We start from the raw sequence: 20,455 nt of genomic DNA, 5'->3' as shown, positions 1-20,455 counted from the left end.
GCGGCCAGAAAACCAGCACCACCGTCTCCAGAGGCCTGAAGAAGATGGATTTTCCTCCTCATCCAGTTCATGTTGTTTCTCTCTCTCCCTCTCTCTCTCTCTCTCTCTCCTTTCTTGATCTCCTCTTTGATTTCACTCCCCATCAAGTTCTCTCTCTCTTCTTTCTTCTCTCTACTTTCTCTCCTCTCTTGGATTTCACTCCCCATCAAGTTCCTCTCTCCTCTTTCTTCTCTGTCTTCTCTCTCTCCTTTCTTGGATTTCACTCCCCATCAAGTTCTCTCTCTCCTCTTTCTTCTACTTTCTCTCTCTCCTTTCTTGGATTTCACTCCCCATCAAGTTCCTCTCTCCTCTTTCTTCTCTCTACTTTCTCTCTCTCCTTTCTTGGATTTCACTCCCCATCAAGTTCTTTCTCTCCTCTTTCTTCTCTCTACTTTCTCTCTCTCTTTTCTTGGATTTCACTCCCCATCAAGTTCCTCTCTCCACTTTCTTCTCTCTACTTTCTCTCTCTTCTTTCTTGGATTTCACTCCCTATCAAGTTCCTCTCTCCTCTTTCTTCTCTCTACTTTCTCTCTCTCCTTTCTTGGATTTCACTCCCCACCAAGTTCCTCTCTCCTCTTTCTTCTCTCTACTTTCTCTCTCTCCTTTCTTGGATTTCACTCCCCATCAAGTTCTCTCTCTCCCCTTTCTTCTCTCTACCTTCTCTCTCTCTTTTCTTGGATTTCACTCCCCATCAAGTTCCTCTCTTCTCTTTCTTCTCTCTACTTTCTCTCTTCCCTGTCCTGGATTTCGCTCTGGCCTGGAATGCCCTCTCTCTTCCTATCCGACAGACAATCCCCCTCTTCCAAACCTTGTTAAAATCCCATCTCCTCCAAGGGGCCTTCCCCAACAAAGTCCTCATTTCCTCTTCTCCCGCTCCCTTCTATATCACCCTCACACTTGGATTTACCCCCTTCATTCACCCCACTCTCAGCCCCCCAGCACTTACATCCACAACCACGATTTATTTATATATATTACCGTCTGCGTCCTTCTAGACTGTAAGCTCGTTGTAGGCAGGGACCGTGTCTACCAACTCCTTTCTACTGTACTCTCCCAAGTGCTTAATACAGTGCTCCGTGCGCAGTAAGGGCTCAATTAATACGATCGATCGATTTGTAGTCTGCACAGCCCAAGCCAACCAGCCCCGCGTGAACCCAGCATGAACCCGGTGAACCAAGAATCGAGGGAACCCGCCTCTTAATCGACGTATAGTACTGATCGATGAACTCCCTGGCCAGGTGGGAGAGCTGCTCTTTAGTCCTCAGATCTTCCGGTTTCCTGACGTGTGGAGACGGGAGCATGATGGAACCCAGGCAGATCTGCTCACTGCACGGCATGGCCTGGGGGACGGAGAGACACCTGGGTCATTTCCTGGGTTTGGGGCAAACCCCTCCGACTTCCGGGGCCTCGGGGGAAGCGGCTCAGACCCTCCCTTTGGGACGGCCTCCATTTGGGAACCGTTGGCAGCTTGGACCACGGGAGTCACCGCCGTGGGTCGATTTGACGTGGTCCCGGTCCACATCATCCCCCGGGCCTGGAATGCCCCCAATCCCTCTGCCCATCCGCCAAGCTAGCTCTCTTCCTCCTTTCAAGGCCCTGCTGAGAGCTCACCTCCTCCAGGAGGCCTTCCCACACTGAGCCCCTTCCTTCCTCTCCCCCTCGTCCCCCTCTCCATCCCCCCCATCTTACCTCCTTCCCTTCCCCACAGCACCTGTATATATGTATATATGTTTGTACATATTTTTTTACTCTATTTATTTATTTACTTATTTTACTTGTCCATATCTATTCTATTTATTTTATTTTGTTAGTATGTTTGGTTTTGTTCTCTGTCTCCCCCTTTTAGACTGTGAGCCCACTGTTGGGTAGGGACTGTCTCTATATGTTGCCAATTTGTACTTCCCAAGCGCTTAGTACAGTGCTCTGCACATAGTAAGCGCTCAATAAATACGACTGATGATGATGATGATGATTTGGACAGGGCCAGCTCTGGATGGGGAAAAGCTGTAGCCCGGGGAAGAGTGTGAAGCAGCATGGCCTAGCGGTTAGAGCCGGGCCTCGGAGTCAGAAGGGCCTTGGTTCTCATCGCAGCACTGCCACTTGCCTATTGTATGACCTTGGGCAAGTCACTTCGCTTCTCTGCGCCTCAGTGACCTCATCTGTTATCTATTCTATTTATTTTAGTTTGTTACATATCTATTCTATTTATCTATTTATTTTATTTTGTTAGTAGGTTTGGTTTTGTTCTCTGTCTCCCCCTTTTAGACTGTGAGCCCACTGTTGGGTAGGGACTGTCTCTATATATTGCCAATTTGTACTTCCCAAGCGCTTAGTACAGTGCTCTGCACATAGTGAGTGCTCAATAAATACGATTGATGATGATGATCTGTAAAATGGGGATGAAGACTGGGAGCCCCATGGGGGACAATCAGATCACCTTGTATCCCCCCAGTGCTTAGAACAGTGCTTTGCACATAGTAAGCACTTAACAAATACCAACATTCATTCATTCATTCATATTTATTGAGCGCTTACTGTGTGCAGAGCACTGTACTAAGCGCTTGGGAAGTACAAGTTGGCAACATATAGAGACGGTCCCTAACATTATTATTAATCAATCAATCAATCGTATTTATTGAGCGCTTACTGTGTGCAGAGCACTGTACTAAGCGCTTGGGAAGTACAAGTTGGCAACATATAGAGACGGTCCTTAACATTATTATTAATCAATCAATCAATCGTGTTTATTGAGCGCTTACTGTGTGCAGAGCACTGTACTAAGCGCTTGGGAAGTACAAGTTGGCAACATATAGAGATGGTCCCTACCCAACAGTGGGCTCACAGTCCAGAAGGAGCGTGGCTCAGTGGAAAAGAGCCCGGGCTTTGGAGTCAGAGGTCATGGGTTCAAATCCCAGCTCTGCCAATTGTCAGCTGTGTGACTTTGGGCAAGTCACTTACTTCTCTGGGCCCCAGTTCCCCATCTGTAAAATGGGGATGAAGACTGTGAACCCCCCATGGGACAATCCTGATTACCTTGTAACCTCCCCAGAGCTTAGAACAGTGCTTTGTACATAGTAAGCGCTTAATAAATGCCATCATTATTATTGTTGTTCTCTGGCCCTGTTACCTCAGGTGTAAAATGCGAATTGAGGCTGGGAGCCCCATGGGGGACAGGGACTGTGTCCAACCCGATTTGCTTGTATCCACCCCAGTGCTTAGTGCAGTGTCTGGCACAGACACAAACACACACACACACACACACAAACACACACACACACACACACACAAGTCCATCCCCTCTCCCTCCACCCCCTGCCCTTGAGAGTTTCAACTCAGATTCCCTGACCTGGTTCCTTCCCAAACCATACACTGAGATCCAGGACCACCTCTAAGAAGAGATCCCTATATTTATTCTCCAGCGGGCTTCCTGGCTCTGCATTATTTTTTTAATGATACATAATAATAATAATGATAATGGTATTTGTTAAGCACTTAACTATGTGCCAGGCACTGTACTAAGCGCTGGGGTGGATACAAGCAGACTGTGTTGGCCACTGTCCCTGTCCCTCGTGGGGCTCACAGTCTCAATCCCCATTTTCCAGATGAGGGAACTGAGGCCCAGAGAAGTGAAGTGACTTACCCAAGGTCACCCAGCAGACGATACAAGCAAATCTTCCTCCCTTCAAGGCCCTACTGAGAGCTCACCTCCTCCAGGAGGCCTTCCCAGACTGAGCCCCTTCCTTCCTCTCCCCCTCGTCCCCCTCTCCATCCCCCCGATCTTACCTCCTTCCCTTCCCCACGGCACCTGTTTATATGTATATATGTTTGTACAGATCTGTTACTCTATTTATTTATTTATTTATTTTGCTTGTACATATCTATTCTATTGATTTTATTTTGTTAGTATGTTTGGTTTTGTTCTCTGTCTCCCCCTTTTAGACTGTGAGCCCACTGTTGGGTAGGGACTGTCTCTAGATGTTGCCAACTTGTACTTCCTAAGCGCTTAGTACAGTGCTCTGCACACAGCAAGCGCTCAATAAATACGATTGATGGTGATGATGATGATGATGATGAGTGGCGGAGCCCAGGCTCTAGCCACTGTGCCACACTGCTTCTCTTCTTGTTTTTCATTTACTAAGTGCTTGGTTAGGCTGCAAGATAATACACCAGACATAGTCCCGGAGACACCTGGAGCTCAGGTCTAGGTATTAATTAATTAACTAATTAATTAATTAATTCAATCGCATTTATTGAGCACTTACTGTGTGCAGAGCACTGTGCAACGCGCTTGGAAAGTACAATTCAGCAACAAAGAGAGACAATCCCTGCCCAGGCCGGGCTCACAGTCTAGCTAGGAGGGAGAAGGATTTAATCCCCATTTTATTGATGAGGAACCTGAGGCACAGAGAAGTTCAGGGACTTGTTCAAGGTCACCCAGCAGACAAGAGGCTGAGCTAGGATTTGAACCCAGGTGCCGTGACGTTCAGGCTCGGGCTTTTTCATTCGTGGCTCAGTGGAAACAGCACGGGCTTTGGAGTCAGAGGCCATGGGTTCGAATTCCAGCTCCGCCACATGTCTGTTGTGTGACCTTGGGCAAGTCACTTAACTTCTCTGAGCCTCAGTGGCCTCATCTGTAAAATGGGGATTAAGACTGTGAGCCCCACGTGGGACAACCTGATCACTTTGTATCCCCGCAAGCGCTTAGAACAGTGCTTTGCACATAGTAAGCGCTTAACAAATGCCAACATTGTTTATTTATTTTAGAGAAGCAACTTGGCTCAGTGGAAAGATCCCAGGCTTTGGAGTCAGAGGTCATGGGTTCAAATACCGGCTCCGCCATTTGTCAGCTGTGTGACTTTGGGCAAGTCACTTAACTTCTCTGGACCTCAGTTACCTCATCTGTAAAATGGGGATGAAGACTGTGAGCCCCACGTGGGACAACTTGATCACCTTGTAACTTCCCCAGTGCTTAGAACAGTGCTTTGCACATAGTAAGCGCTTAATAAATGCCATTATTGTTATTCTTTTAGACTGTGAGCCCACTGTTGGGTAGGGACTGTCTCTATATGTTGCCAACTTGGACTTCCCAAGCGCTTAGTCCAGTGCTCTGCACACAGTAAGCACTCAATAAATGCGATTGATTGATTGATTCATTCATTCATTCAGTCATATTTATTGAGCGCTTACTGTGTGCAGAGCACTGTACTAAGCGCTTGGGAAGTCCAAGTTGGCAACATATAGAGACGGTCCCTACCCAAAAGTGGGCTCACAGTCCTAGATTGCGAGCCCCCCCAGGGACAGAGACCCTGTCTAATTCCCATCCGTGTTTTCTCTCCCAGCGCTCAGTACAGTGCTCTGCACACAGTAGGTGCTTAATAAATACTATTACAATCCAAGTGCTACTACTGCTACTAACGTTACTACTACCATCACTGCCACTGCTACGATTACTGCTACTGCTGAGAAGCAGCGTGGTTTTGGTAGAAAGAGCCTGGTTGGGAGTCAGAGATCGTGGGTTCTAATCCTGCCACTTGTCGGCTGTGTGACTGGGCAAATCACTTAGCTTCTCTTTGCCTCAGTTATCTCACCTGTAAAACGGGGATGAAGACTGCGAGCCCCAAGTGGGACAACCTGATCACCTTGTATTTACCCCAGCGTTTAGAACAGTGCTTGGCCCATAGTAAGCGCTTAACAAATACCATCATCATCATCATTATTATTATTACTATTACTACTTCTACTTCTGCTATTACTACTGCTTCTACTAATATCACTACCGCTACTTTCATTCATTCATGCAATCGTATTTATTGAGCGCTTACTGTGTGCAGAGCAATCAATCAATCAATCAATCGTACTTATTGAGCGCTTACTATGTGCAGAGCACTGTACTAAGCGCTCGGGAAGTACAAATTGGCAACACATAGAGACAGTCCCTACCCAACAGTGGGCTCACAGTCTAAAAGGGGGAGACAGAGAACAGAACCAAACATACCAACAAAATAAAATAAATACTAAGCGCTTGGGAAGTCCAAGTTGGCAACAAATAGAGACCGCCCCTACCCAACAGTGGGCTCACAGTCTAGAAGGGGGAGACAGAGAACAAAACCAAGCATATTAACAAAATAAAATAAATAGAATAGATATGGACAACTATTATATATGTTAAGCCTCAGTTACCCCACCTGTAAAATGGGGATGAAGACTGTGAGCCCCACATGGGACAACCTGATCACCTTGTAACTCCCCAGCGCTTAGAACTGCTTCGCACGTAGTAGGTGCTTAATAAATGCCATCATTATTATTATTATTATTAATTAATGCCTAAATGCCATTATTATTATTATTATTCTTACTGTTACTACTCCTGCCAAAGGAGTGAAGCACTCCGTTCCTCCTGAAACACGCTGCCATTTGGTCTGGGACCAGTAGAGGGGTCTATCTGACAGACTATCGCTCAGCAGGGCGTTCAATAAACTGTCTTATGTATGATTTTGGTTGTCCTTCGTCGGGGTCTTTCTCTACTTCCCCTACCCATTGCCTCGATGGTGCCCATCACCTTTCGGGAAGCAGCACGGACAAGCAGAAGGAACGTGGGCCTGGGGCTCTGAGGATCTGGGTTCTAATCCCGGCTCCGCCACTTCACTCATTCAATCGTATTTATTGAGCGCTTACTGTGTGCAGAGCACTGGACTAAGCGCTTGGGAAGTACAAGTTGGCAACATGTACAGCCTATCTGCTGTGTGACCTGGGGCGAGTCGCTTCGCTTTTCTGTGCCTCGGTGACCTCATCCGTAAAATGGGGATTGGGGCTGTGAGCCCCGCATGAGACGGGGACTGTGTCCAACCCGATTTGCTTATAATAATAATGATGATGATGGTAGTTGTTAAGCGCTTACTATGTGCCAAGCACTGTTCTAAGCGCTGGGGGGATACAAGGTGACCAGGTTGTCCCACGTGGGGCTCACAGTCTTCATCCCCATTTTAATGATGATGATGATGATGATGATGGCATTTGTTAAGCACTTACTATGTGCAAAGCACTGTTCTAAGCGCTGGGGGGATACAAGGTGATCAGGTTGTCCCACGTGGGGCTCACAGTCTTCATCCCCATTTTAATGATGATGATGATGATGATGATGGCATTTGTTAAGCACTTACTATGTGCAAAGCACTGTTCTAAGTGCTTGGGGAGGTTACAATCAATCAATCAATCAATCATATTTATTGAGCGCTTACTGTGTGCAGAGCACTGTACTAAGCGCTTGGGAAGTCCAAGTTGGCAACATATAGAGACAGTCCCTACCCAACAGTGGGCTCACAGTCTAAAAGGGGGAGACAGACAACAAAACCAAACATTACTAACAAAATAAAATAAATAGAATAGATATGTACAAGTAAAATAAATAAATAAATAAATAAATAGAGTAATAAAAGGTGATCAATAAAAGATACAAGGTGATCAAGTTGTCCCACAGGGGGCTCACAGTTTTAATCCCCATTTCACAGACGAGGTAACTGAGGCACAGAGAAGTGAAGTGACTTGACCAAAGTCACACAGCTGACAGTTGGCAGAGCCGGGATCTGAACCCATGATCTCTGACTCCAAAGCCCGTGCTCTTTCCACTGAGCCATGCTTATTATTTTATAAATAATAATAATAATGATGGCATTTATTAAGCACTTACTATGTGCAAAGCACTGTTCTAAGCGCTGGGGAGGTAGCAAGGTGATCAGGTTGTCCCAGGGAGGGGTCACAGTCTTAATCCCCATTTTACAGCTGAGGTAACTGAGGCACGGAGAAGTGAAGTGACTTGTCCAAAGTCACACAGCTGACAATTGGCCGAGCCGAGATTTGAACCCATGACCTCTAACTCCAAAGCCCGGGCTCTTTCCACTGGGCCACACTGCTTCTCTGGCCACGCTGCTGCAGCCCAGTGTTTAACAGTGCTTGGCACATAGTAAGCTCTTCAGCAATGCCACAATTAAGTCACGTCACTTCTCTATGCCTCCATTTTCTCATCTGTAAAACGGGGATTCAATCCCACTCCCTCCTACATAATAATAATAATAATGATGGCATTTGTTAAGCGCTTACTATATGCAAAGCACTGTTCTAAGCGCTGGACTGGTGAGCCTCATGTGGAACAGTGAATAAGCCCCACCTGCTTATCTTGCCTCTACCCTACTGCTTAGCACAGTGCTTGGCACAATAAATGTCTTGCCTAATGCTGTCGAGTCATCTGCGACTCAAAGCCACGCCACGGACGCATCTCTCCCCTGCACCTTACCTCCTTCCCTTCCCCACAGCACCTGTATATATGTATATATGTTTGTACATATTTATTACTCTATTGATTTATTTATTTTACTTGCACCTATCTATTCTATTTATTTCATTTTGTTAATATGTTTGGTTTTGTTCTCTGTCTCCCCCTTCTAGACTGTGAGCCCACTGTTGGGTCGGGACCGTCTCTATACGTTGCCAACTTGGACTTCCCAAGCGCTTAGTCCAGTGCTCTGCACACAGTAAGCGCTCAATAAATACGATTGATTGATTGATTGATTGATCTCTCCCCGAATGCCCCACCTCCATCTGCCATCGTTCTGTTAGCTGATCCACGGAGTTCCATAAATGCCATTTAAAGTAGCGCGAGAAGCAGTGTGGTTTAGTGGAAAGAGCACAGATTTGGGAGTCAGAGGTCGTGGGTTCTAATCCCGGCTCCGTCACTCGTCAGCTGTGTGACTTTGGGAAAGTCCCTTCACTTCTCCGGGCCTCTGTTACTCCCTCTGTAAATGGGGATTAAGACTGTGAGCCCCATGTGGGACAACCTGATCACCTTGTTTCCCCCAGTGCTTAAAACAGAAGGACTTGATAATAATAATGATAATAATAATAATAATAAGAATAAGAATAAGAATAAGAATGGCATTTATTAAGCGCTTACTATGTGCAAAGCACTGTTCTAAGTGCTGGGGAGGTTTCAAGGTGATCAGGTTATCCCACGGGGGCTCACAGTCTTAATCACCATTTTACAGATGAGGGAACTGAGGCCCAGAGAAGTTAAGTGACTTGCCCAAAGTCGCACAGCTGACAAGTGGCACGGGCAGAATTTGAACCCATGACCTCTGACTCCAAAGCCCGTGCTTCTCAAATGCTTAGCAAATACCATCATTAATTTGTGTATATATCTACAATTCTATTTATCTATTTTGATGCTATCGATGCCTGTCTACCTGTTTTGTTTCATTGTCCGTCTCCCCCTTCTAGACCATGAGCCCGTTGTTGGGTAGAGATTGTCTGTATCTGTTGATGAACTGTACTTCCCAAGCGCTTAGTACAGTGTTCTGCACACAGTAAGCGCTCAATAAATATGAATGAAAAACCATTTAAAAAAAATAATCAGAATTCTGCCGATAACAGGTCGGGCTGCCCGAAAACCCCTGTAACCCAGAGATGGGGTTGGGCTTAATTCAAGAACCTCTCCCTTCGCCAGCCCCAGGCCCTGCTGGGGGAAGCCCGCGTTGGCTATTGTTGCATTGGACTCTCCCAAGCGCTCAGTACAGTGCTCCGGACTCAGTAAGCGTTCAGTCAGTACGATCGGCTGATAGATGGAAGCGCGCAGTTGTGCTGGCTCCCGGAGTCTGAGGAAACACTTACCGCCGTGCTCTTGAGATGCAGGGTATCACTCAGGGTCAAATCCGTCTCCCAGTTCCGGACTTTGAGGAACCTGGGACACTTGGTTGGACTCCCGTTCCTGGTTGGGGACTTCCGGCCGGAAGCTGGAGGCTGAAACAGACAATAATAATAATAATAATAATGGTATTTGTTAAGCGCTTACTATGTGCCAAGCACTGTTCTAAGCTCTGGGGGGATACAAGGTGATCAGGTTCTGTCTTCATCCCCATTTTACAGATGAGGGAACTGAGGCCCAGAGAAGTGATGTCCCTCTAGCTTTATTTCTATTTATTCTGATGACTTGACACCTGCCCACGTGTTTTGTTTTGTTGTCTGTCTCCCCCTTCTAGACTGTGAGCCCGTTGTTGGGTAGGGACCGTCTCTATACGTTGCCAACTTGTACTTCCCAAGCGCTTAGTACAGTGCTGTGCACACAGCAAGCGCTCAATAAATACGATTGAATGAATGAATGAATGAAGTGACTGCCCCGAAATCACACAGCTGACAAGTGGCGGTGCCGGGATTAGAACCCATGACCTCTGAATCCCCAGCCTCTGCTCTTTCCACTGAGCCACACTGCTTCTCCCAATAGCAAAATGGCGTAGACTGTCAGTAGGTCAATCGTATTTACTGAGCGGTTGCTGTGGGCAGAGCACTGTACTAAGCACTTGGGAGAGGACAATAGAACAATAGAACAGACACATTCCCTGCCCACAGCGGGCTTACGGTCAAGAAGGGGAGACAGACATTATTATAGATAAATAAATAAAATGACAGATATGGACCTAAGGGCTGTGGGGCTGGGAAGGGGGGATAAATAAAGGGAGGAGGTCAGGGTGACGCCGAAGGGCGTGGGAGAAGAGGAAAGGAGGGCTTAGTCTGGGAAGGCCTCTTGGAGGAGGTGGGCTTTCATTAAGGCTTTGAAGAGGGGAATAGTCATTGTGGGTTATGGAGAGCGAGGGCATCCCAGGGTAATAATAATGATGGCATTCGTTAAACGCTATGTAATAATAATAATAATAATGGCATTTTTTAAGCGCTTACTATGTGCAAAGCACTGTTCTAAGCGCTGGGGAGGTTACAAGGTGATCAGGTTGTCCCATGTGGGGCTCACAGTCTTAATCCCCATTTTACAGATGAGGCCACTGAGGCACAGGGAAGTCGAATGACTTGCCCAAAGTCACACAGCTTTGGCCGTAGTTAGCGCTTAACAAATATTATGATGACGATGAGGATGATGAGGCTTATTTAGACCCCTCCGGCCCCCGAGTCTACTTGGGCCGAGTTCCAGCCACACAGCACCTCACTTTAACTCAGAGGCCTCTCTGATGTCTCCGCTTCGACTTTTCCCGGAATTTCAGTCTTTCCTTTTTCTCTTCAAACAGCCCTGGTCTCCCATCATCATCACCACCACCATCAATCGTACTTATTGAGCGCTTACTGCGTGCAGAGCACTGTACTAAGCGCTTGGGAAGTCCAAGTTGGCAACATATAGAGACCAACAGTGGGCTCACAGTCTAAAAGGGGGAGACAGAGGACAAAACCAAACATACTAACCAAATAAAATAAATAAATAAATAAATAAAATAAATAAATAGCCGCCCATGAGGCGGGCGGCTCTCCCTTCTCCGTCTAAACCCAGATGAGACAACTCGAGCAGCAACTGGTAACGGGGAAAGCTGGCGAAACGGGTGGAGAATCCGAAAGCGACTCTCCGGGGAAGGCGCGTGAATCAACCCCGCGAGTGGGATGAACTCCCGAGGCTCCGCAGAGCTGACATAAGAAAGTCACAGCTGCACAGGAAGCCTGGCTTCTCCCGCTGATCAAGTTGTATTCTCTGTTCCTTCCTTTTTTTGGACCGGAACAGTTTCCCGATTCTACTAGTTACCCGAGGAAACTCTGTAGTTTTCTCTTGCCTGTCGACCCCGCGCCCAGGCCTTCCTTCCTGTCTGGAACTTCCCCTGCCAACTTCGTATTTCTTATTATGATACTTGTTGAGCGCTTAATATGTAATAATAGTAATGATTGTGGCATTTGTTAAGTTGCTTCTGCAACTGCTGCTACTACTACTACTAATATGTTGCCAATTTGTACTTCCCAAGCGCTTAGTACAGTGCTCTGCACACAGTAAGTGCTCAATAAATACGATTGATGATGATGATGATGATAATAATAATGATGGTATTTGTTAAGCGCTTACTATGTGCCAAGCACTGCTCTAAGTGCTGGGGTAAAGTCAAGGTCATCAGGTTGTCAATCAATCAATCGTATTTATGGAGCGCTTACTGTGTGCAGAGCACTGGACTAAGAGCTTGGGAAGTACAAGCAGGCAACATATAGAGACAGTCCCTACCCAACAGTGGGCTCACAGTCTAGAAGGGGGAGACAGAGAACAAAACCTAACATACTAACAAAATAAAATAAATAGAATAGATAGGTACAAGTAAAATAAATAAATAAATAGAGTAATAAATATGTACAAACATATATATGTATATGTATATGTATATGTGTATATGTATATGTGAGCCACGTGTGGCTCACAGTCTTCATCTCTTTTAGACTGTGAGCGCACTGTTGGGTAGGGACTGTCTCTATATGTTGCCAACTTGTACTTCCCAAGCGCTTAGTACAGTGCTCTGCACACAGTAAGCGCTCAATAAATACGATTGATTGATTGATTCATCCGCATTTTTCAGATGAGGGAACTGAGGCACGGAGAAGGCAAGTGATTTACCCTATGTCATTAATTCATTCAGTCGTACTTATTGAGCACTTACGGTGTGCAGAGCACTGTACTAAGCGCTTGGGAAGTCCAAGTTGGCAACATATAGAGACGGTCCCTACCCAACAGCAGGCTCACAGTCTACCCAGCAGAGCAGCAGTAGAGGCAGGATTAGAACCCGTGACCTTCTGATTTGTGTGCAGAGCACTTTACTAAGCGCTCGGGAAGTCCAAGGTGGCAACATATAGAGACGGTCCCTACCCAACAGCGGGCTCACAGTCTACCCATCAGAGAAGCGGTAGAGGCAGGATTAGAACCCGTGACCTTCTGATGTGTGTGCAGAGCACTTTACTAAGCGCTTGGGAAGTCCAAGTTTGCAACATATAGAGACGGTCCCTACCCAACAGCGGGCTCACAGTCTACCCAGCAAAGAAGCGGTAGAGGCAGGATTAGAACCCGTGACCTTCTGATGTGTGTGCAGAGCACTTTACTAAGCGCTTGGGAAGTCCAAGTTGGCAGCATATAGAGACGGTCCCTACCCAACAGCGGGCTCACAGTCTACCCAGCAAAGAAGCGGTAGAGGCAGGATTAGAACCCGTGACCTTCTGATGTGTGTGCAGAGCACTTTACTAAGCGCTTGGGAAGTCCAAGGTGGCAACATATAGAGACGGTCCCTACCCAGCAGCGGTCTCACAGTCCACCCAGCAGAGAAGCTGTAGAGGCAGGATTAGAACCCATGACCTTCTGATTTGCATGCAGAGCACTTTACTAAGTGCTTGGGAAGTCCAAGCTGGCAACATATAGAGACGGTCCCTACCCAACAGCGGGCTCACAGTCTACCCAGGAGGGAAGCGGTAGAGGCAGGATTAGAACGCGTGACCTTCTGATTTCTGGGCCCGGGCTCTATCCACGCTGCTGCCGTGCCGCTGCTCTTCAAGAAGAGCTCTGAGCGCTAGAGTAGATACGAGTTAATCGGGTTGGACACGTTCCCAGACCCACAAGGGGCTCATATCATATCATATAATTATATGATTAATTTTATTTTGTTAGTATGTTTGCTTTTGTTCTCTGTCTCCCCCTTTTAGACTGTGAGCCCACTGTTGGGCAGGGACTGTCTCTATATGTTGCCAATTTGTACTTCCCAAGCGCTTAGTACAGTGCTCTGCACACAGTAAGCGCTCAATAAATACGATTGATGATGATGATGATGATGATATAAAACATTCAATCAGCTTTCCCCCTCCTGCCTCATCTCGCTATTCTCATGTTGCTACTCAGCCCACACACTTCGCTCTTCTATTGCCAACCTACTCAGTCCTCAAGAGAGAGGCCTGGGGTTTGCAAAACCTTTAGGAGTGGGACGGGGAAAACACGGAATTCATTTTTTCATTCAATCTCGCACCTTCAGGATAAGGGGACAGCCAAAGAAACCCGAAGGAGGTTAAGTCCCAAACGAAAGGAAAGGCTTTTTCCCACAAGGTATGGAAACATTTAGAATTCCTTACCAGGGGGGAAGATGAGCAGGGAGAAACATCCATAGACACCACAGGGAGACACATAATAATAATAATGGTATTTGTTAAGCACTTACTATGTGCCAAGCACTGTGGTGGGTATGAGCAGATTGGGTTGGACACAGTCCCTGTCTCACGTGGAGCTCACAGTCTCAATCCCCATTTTCCAGATGAGGGAACTGAGGCCCAGAGGAGTAAAGTGACTTGCCCAAGGTCGCACAGCAGACAACAGCGTGGCTCAGTGGAAAGAGCCCGGGCTTTGGAGTCAGGGGTCATGGGTTCAAACCCCGGCTCTGCCAGTTGTCAGCTGGGTGACTTTGGGCATGGCACTTCACTTCTCTGGGCCTCAGTTCCCTCATCTGTAAAACGGGGATGAAGACTGTGAGCCCCCGTGGGACAACCTGATCACCCTGTGACCTCCCCAGCTCCCTCCCCTCCCCCTCTCCATCCCCCCCATCTTACCTCCTTCCCTTCCCCACAGCACCTGTATATATGTTTGTACATATTTTTTACTCTATTTATTCATTTATTTTATTTGTACATATCTATTCTATTTGTTTTATTTTGTTAATATGTTTGGTTTTGTTCTCTGTCTCCCCCTTTTAGACTGAGCCCACTGTTGGGTAGCGACTGTCTCTATATGTTGCCAACTTGGACTTCCCAAGCGCTTAGTACAGTGCTCTGCACACAGTAAGTGCTCAATAAATACGATTGAATGAATGAATGAATGTGCTCCTCTAATATGCCAACCTTCTCACCGGGCCTCCATCTCGTCTGCCTCGCCGCCGACCCCTCGCCCATCTATCTCACTTCCCTCATCTCAGTTCCCTCACCTGTAAAATGGGGATGAAGACTGTGAGCCCCCCGTGGGACAACCTGATCACCTTGTAACCTCCCGAGCACCTAGAACAGTGCTTTGCACATAGTGAGCGCCGAGCGTGGCTCAGTGGAAAGAGCCCGGGCTTTGGAATCAGAGGTCATGGGTTCAAATCCCTGCTCTGTCAATTGTCAGCTATGTGACTTTGGGCAAGTCACTTCACTTCTCTAGGCCTCAGTTCCCTCATCTGTAAAATGCGGATGAAGACTGTGAGTCCACCATGGGACAACCTGATCACCTTGTAACTTCCCAGTGCTTAGAACAGTGCTTCGCACATTGTAAGTGCTTAATAAATTCCATTATTATTAATAAATGCAATTATTATTATTATTATTGTTATTATTATTATTATTATTATTATTTCACCACCGACCTCTCGCCCACCTCCTGCCTCTGGCCTGGAATGCCCTCCCTCCTCAAATCCACCAACCCACTACTCTCCCCCACATTCAAAGCCTTATTAAAAATCCCATCTCCTCCAAGAGGCCTTCCCCATCTAAGTCCTCATCTCCTCTTCTCCCACTCCCTTCTGCATCACCCTCGCACTTGGATTTCTACCTTTAAAACACTCGGTATTCACTCCCCACCTTCAGCCCCACAGCATTTCCGTACATATCCGTAATTTATTTTACCGTCCGTCTCTCAAGACTAAGCTCCTTAAGGGTGGGGGACAGGTCTACCAACTCTGTTGAATTATTATAATGATGGCATTTAGTAAGCACTTACTATGTGCAAAGCACTGTTCTAAGCGCTGGGGAGGTTACAAGGTCATCAGGTTGTCCCGTGTGGGGCTCACAGCTTTAATCCCCATTTTACAGATGAGGTTGCTGAGACACAGAGAAGTTAAGTGACTTGATGATGATGGTATTTGTTAAGCGCTTACTATTTGCAAAGCACTGTTCTAAGCACTGGGGAGGTTACAAGGTCATCAGGTTGTCCCGTGTGCGGCTCACAGCTTTAATCCCCATTTTACAGATGAGGTTGCTGAGACACAGAGAAGTTAAGTGACTTGCCCAAAGTCACACAGCTGACAGTTGGCGGAGCCGGGATTTGAACCCATAACCTCTGACTCCAAAGCCCGGGCTCTTTCCACTGAGTCATGCTGCTTCTCTATACTCTCCCAAGCGTCTAATGCAGTGCTCTGCGCAGCATGGCTTAGTGGCTAGAGCCTGGGCGTGGGAGTCAGAAGGTCATGGGTTCTAATCCTGACTCTGCCACATGCCTGCCGTGGGACCTTGAGCAAGTCACTTCACTGTTCTGGGCCTCAGTGACCTTATCTGTAAAATTGGGAATATGAGTGGAGCCCCACATGGGACAGGGACTGAGTCCAACTGGATTTGCTTGTATCCACCCTGGCACTAGAGACGGTCCCTACCCAACAGCGGGCTCACAGTCTAGAAGGGGGAGACAGACAACAAAACGAAACAAATTAACAAAATAAAATAAATGGAATAAATATGTACAAATAAAATAAAGAGAGTAATAAATCTGTACAAACATCTATACATATATACAGGTGCTGTGGGGAGGGGAAGGAAGTAAGGCTGGGGGATGGGGAGGGGAAGGAGGGAAACTCCTCACCCTGGGCTTCCAGGCTGTCCATGCCCTGGCCCCCTCCTACCTCACCTCCCTTCTGTCCTTCTCCAGCCCAGCCCGCACCCTCCACTCCTCTGCCGCTAATCTCCTCACCATGCCTCGTTCCCGCCTGTCCCGCCATCGACCCCCGGCCCACGTCCTCCCCCTGGCCCGGAATGCCCTCCCTCTGCCCATCCGCCAAGCTTGCTCTCTTCCTCCCTTCAAGGCCCTACTGAGAGCTCACCTCCTCCAGGAGGCCTTCCCACACTGAGCCCCCTCCTTCCTCTCCCCCTCTTCCCTCTCTCCATCACCCCGCCTTACCTCCTTCCCTACCCCACAGCACCTGTATATATGTATATATGTTTGTACATATTTATTACTCTATTTATTTATTTATTTTACTTGTACATATCTATTCTATTTTATTTTGTTAATATAATAATAATAGGCATTTGTTAAGCACTTACTATGTGCAAAGCACTGTTCTAAGCGCTGGGGAGGATGCAGGGTGATCAGGTTGTCCCACGTGGGGCTCACAGTCTTAATCCCCATTTTACAGATGAGGTCACTGAGGCCCAGAGAAGTTAAGTGACTTGCCCAAGATCACACAGCAGACATGTGGCGGAGCCGGGATTCGAACCCATGACCTCTGGCTCCCAAGCCCGGGCTCTTTCCACTGGCTCTTTCCACTGAGCCATGCTGCTTCTCCAATATGTTTTGTTTTGTTCTGTGTCTCCCCCTTCTAGACTGTGAGCCCACAGTTGGGTAGGGACTGTCTCTATATGTTGCCAACGTGTACTTCCCAAGCATTCAGTACAGTGCTCTGAACACAGTAAGCGCTCAATAAATACAATTGATTGATTGATTGATTGACTGAGGGGGAGAGGAAGGAGGGGGCTCAGTCTGGGAAGGCCTCCACTTCACTTCTCTGGGCCTCAGTTACCTCAACTGGAAAATGAGGATTAAGACCATGAGCTCCACATGGGACGGGGACTGTGTCCAACCCGATTTGCTTTTTTCTACCCCGGCGCTTTAGTACAGTGCCTGGTACATAGTAAACACTCAATAAGTATGATTGACTGATTGATTGATTGATTGATTAACAAATGCCATAACTATTATTAAGGAGTGACTCCATATTCCACCACCAGGCATTTGCTTTGAAAAAGGAATGATGATAATAATAATAATTATGGTATTTGTTAAGAGCTTACTATGTGCCAAGCACTGTTCTAAGTGCTGGGGTAGATACAGGGTGATCAGGTTGTCCCACGTGGGGCTCACACTTTTAATCCCCTTTTTCCAGTTGGGGTAACTGAGGCACAGAGAAGTGAAGTGACTTGCCCAAGGTCACACAGCAGACAAGTGGCGGATTCGGGATTAGAACCACATCCTCTGACTCTCAAGCCCAAGCTCTTTCTACTGAGCCATACAAGAAAACCGAAAAAATAATGCCCAAGTGTTTACAAACAGAGGAACAGAGAGGAAAATGAATAATTCTATTTATCTATTTTGATGGTATTGATGCCTGTCTACTTGTTTTGTTTTATTGTCTGTCTCCCCCTTCTAGACTGTGAGCCCGTTGTTGGGTAGGGTTTGTCTCTCTATGTTGCCGACTTGTACGTCCCAAGCGCTTAGTCCAGTGCTCTGCACACAATACACGCTCAATAAATACGATTGAATGAGGAGAAGGCCCGGGTGACACTGCTCTGACTTTTCTGTGATTTAGTTTTCCATAACCTCACGGCCCCCGGCGCCTCTCCCCCAGAGGCTCGAGCTTCGCGGCGGTGTACCGGCCCAACCGATTTGGGAGGTAACAGCTCAAATCGCCCCGCATTTGGACTCTACGTGGGCACTGGCCCGGGATGTCCGGAGTTTGACCGTGAGGAACGGCGGCTGGGTAAGGCCTCGATTCAATAAGTGTGATGGTAAGACAAACAAGCACAGCAAAATTCGGGGAAATGCCATGGATCCGGGATAAACCAAACAGAAGTCCACCCAAATTCAAATTCAACACATGTTTCCTGACCCCACCCTTGCTTGGGCCGCTGAGAGGAGTTGGTCTGGCATACTAGGTTGTGTCCACAGGAAGCTCCAAGCCACTAATAATAATAATGTTGGTATTTGTTAAGCGCTAACTATGTGCCAAGCACCGTTCTAAGCGCTGGGGTGGATACAAGGTCATCAGGTTGTGCCACGTGGGGCTCACAGTCTTCATCCCCATTTTACAGATGAGGTCACTGAGGCCTAGAGAAGTGAAGTGACTCACCCAAGGTCCCACAACTGACAAGCGGCGGAGCCGGCATTAGAACCCATGACCTCTGACTCCCAAGCCCGGGCTCTTTCCACTAAGCCACAGGAAGCTCCAAGCCACTAATAATAATAATAATAATAATAATGTTGGCATTTGTTAAGCGCTTACTATGTGCCAAGCACTGTTCTAAGTGCTGGGGTGGATTCAAGGTCATCAGGTTGTGCCATGTGGGGCTCACAGTCTTCATCCCCATTTTACAGATGAGGTCACTGAGGCCTAGAGAAGTAAAATGACTTACCCAACGTCCCACAGCTGACAAGCGGCGGAGCCGGGATTAGAACCCATGAGCTCGGACTCCCAAGCCCGGGCTCTTTCCACTAAGCCACAGGAAGCTCCAAGCCACTAATAATAATAATAATAATAATAATAACAACGTTGGTGTTTGTTAAGCGCTTACTATGTGCCAAGCACCGTTCTAAGTGCTGGGGTGGATACAAGGTCATCAGGTTGTCCCACGTGGGGCTCACAGTCTTCATCCCCATTTTACAGATGAGGTCACTGAGGCCTAGAGAAGTGAAGTGACTCACCCAACGTCCTACAGCTGACAAGCGGTGGAGCCGAGATTAGAACCCACGACCTCTGACTCCCAAGCCCGGGCTCTTTCCATTAAGCCACAGGAAGCTCCAAGCCACTAATAACAATAATAATAATAATAATAATGTTGGTATTTGTTAAGCACTTACGATGTCCCAAGCACTGTTCTAAGCGCTGGGGTGGATACAAGGTCATCAGGTTGTCCCACGTGGGGCTCACAGTCTTCATCCCCATTTTACAGATGAGGTCACTGAGGCTTAGAGAAGTGAAGTGACTTACCCAACGTCCCACAGCTGACAAGCGGCGGAGCTGGGATTAGAACCCACGACCTCTGACTCCCAAGCCCGGGCTCTTTCCACTAAGCCACAGGAAGCTCCAAGCCACTAATAATAATAATAATAATAATAATAACAATGTTGGTATTTGTTAAGCGCTTACTATGTGCTAAGCACCGTTCTAAGCGCTGGGGTGGATACAAGGTCATCAGGTTGTCCCACGTGGGGCTCACAGTCTTCATCCCCATTTTACAGATGAGGTCACTGAGGCCTAGAGAAGTGAAGTGACTCACCCAAGGTCCCACAGCTGACAAGCGGCGGAGCCGGGATTAGAACCCACGACCTCTGACTCCCAAGCCCGGGCTCTTTCCACTAAGCCACAGGAAGCTCCAAGCCACTAATAATAATAATAATAATAATAATAATAATGTTGGTATTTGTTAAGCGCTATGTGCCAAGCACCGTTCTAAGCACTGGGGTGGATACAAGGTCATCAGGTTGTCCCATGTGGGGCTCACAGTCTTCATCCCCATTTTACAGATGAGGTCACTGAGGCCTAGAGAAGTGAAGTGACTCACCCAACGTCCCACAGCTGACAAGTGGCTGAGCCGGGATTAGAACCCACGACCTCTGACTCCCAAGCCCGGGCTCTTTCCACTGAGCCACACTGCTCCTTTAGGTTGCTCACTAGGATGTGAGGTTGGGAGATTGGGAAAAGGCTGATACCGTCAGAAGGCGCGACCCTCACGGGAAACTGTTCATTCTCTCGTATTTATTGAGCACTTACTGTGTGCAGAGCACTGTACTGAGCACTTGGATAGTCCAATAGAACAATAAAGGGACATGTTCCCTGCCCATAACGAGCTTACAGTCTAGAGGGAAGACTAGGGAAGTGGTTCATTCGATTGTATTTATTGAGCGCTT

At 47.3% G+C, this 20,455-nt stretch overlaps 1 protein-coding gene across 1 annotated transcript in view; it reads right to left on the bottom strand.

Moving 5' to 3' along the window:
• Positions 1 to 20,455, bottom strand: part of NOS1 (nitric oxide synthase 1) — a 178,925-nt gene that overhangs the window by 115,066 nt on the left and 43,404 nt on the right. Inside the window, 2 exon segments of the mRNA XM_038763769.1 lie at positions 1,234 to 1,379; positions 9,700 to 9,828. Coding sequence (XP_038619697.1) covers positions 1,234 to 1,379; positions 9,700 to 9,828 — 275 coding nt within the window.

Source organism: Tachyglossus aculeatus, chromosome 21 (genome assembly GCF_015852505.1).
Source record: "Tachyglossus aculeatus isolate mTacAcu1 chromosome 21, mTacAcu1.pri, whole genome shotgun sequence".
NCBI classification, from domain to species: Eukaryota; Metazoa; Chordata; class Mammalia; order Monotremata; family Tachyglossidae; genus Tachyglossus; species Tachyglossus aculeatus.
The sequence above is the reverse complement of the archived record's forward strand: the minus strand, read 5'-3'. Positions and strand labels throughout refer to the sequence as shown.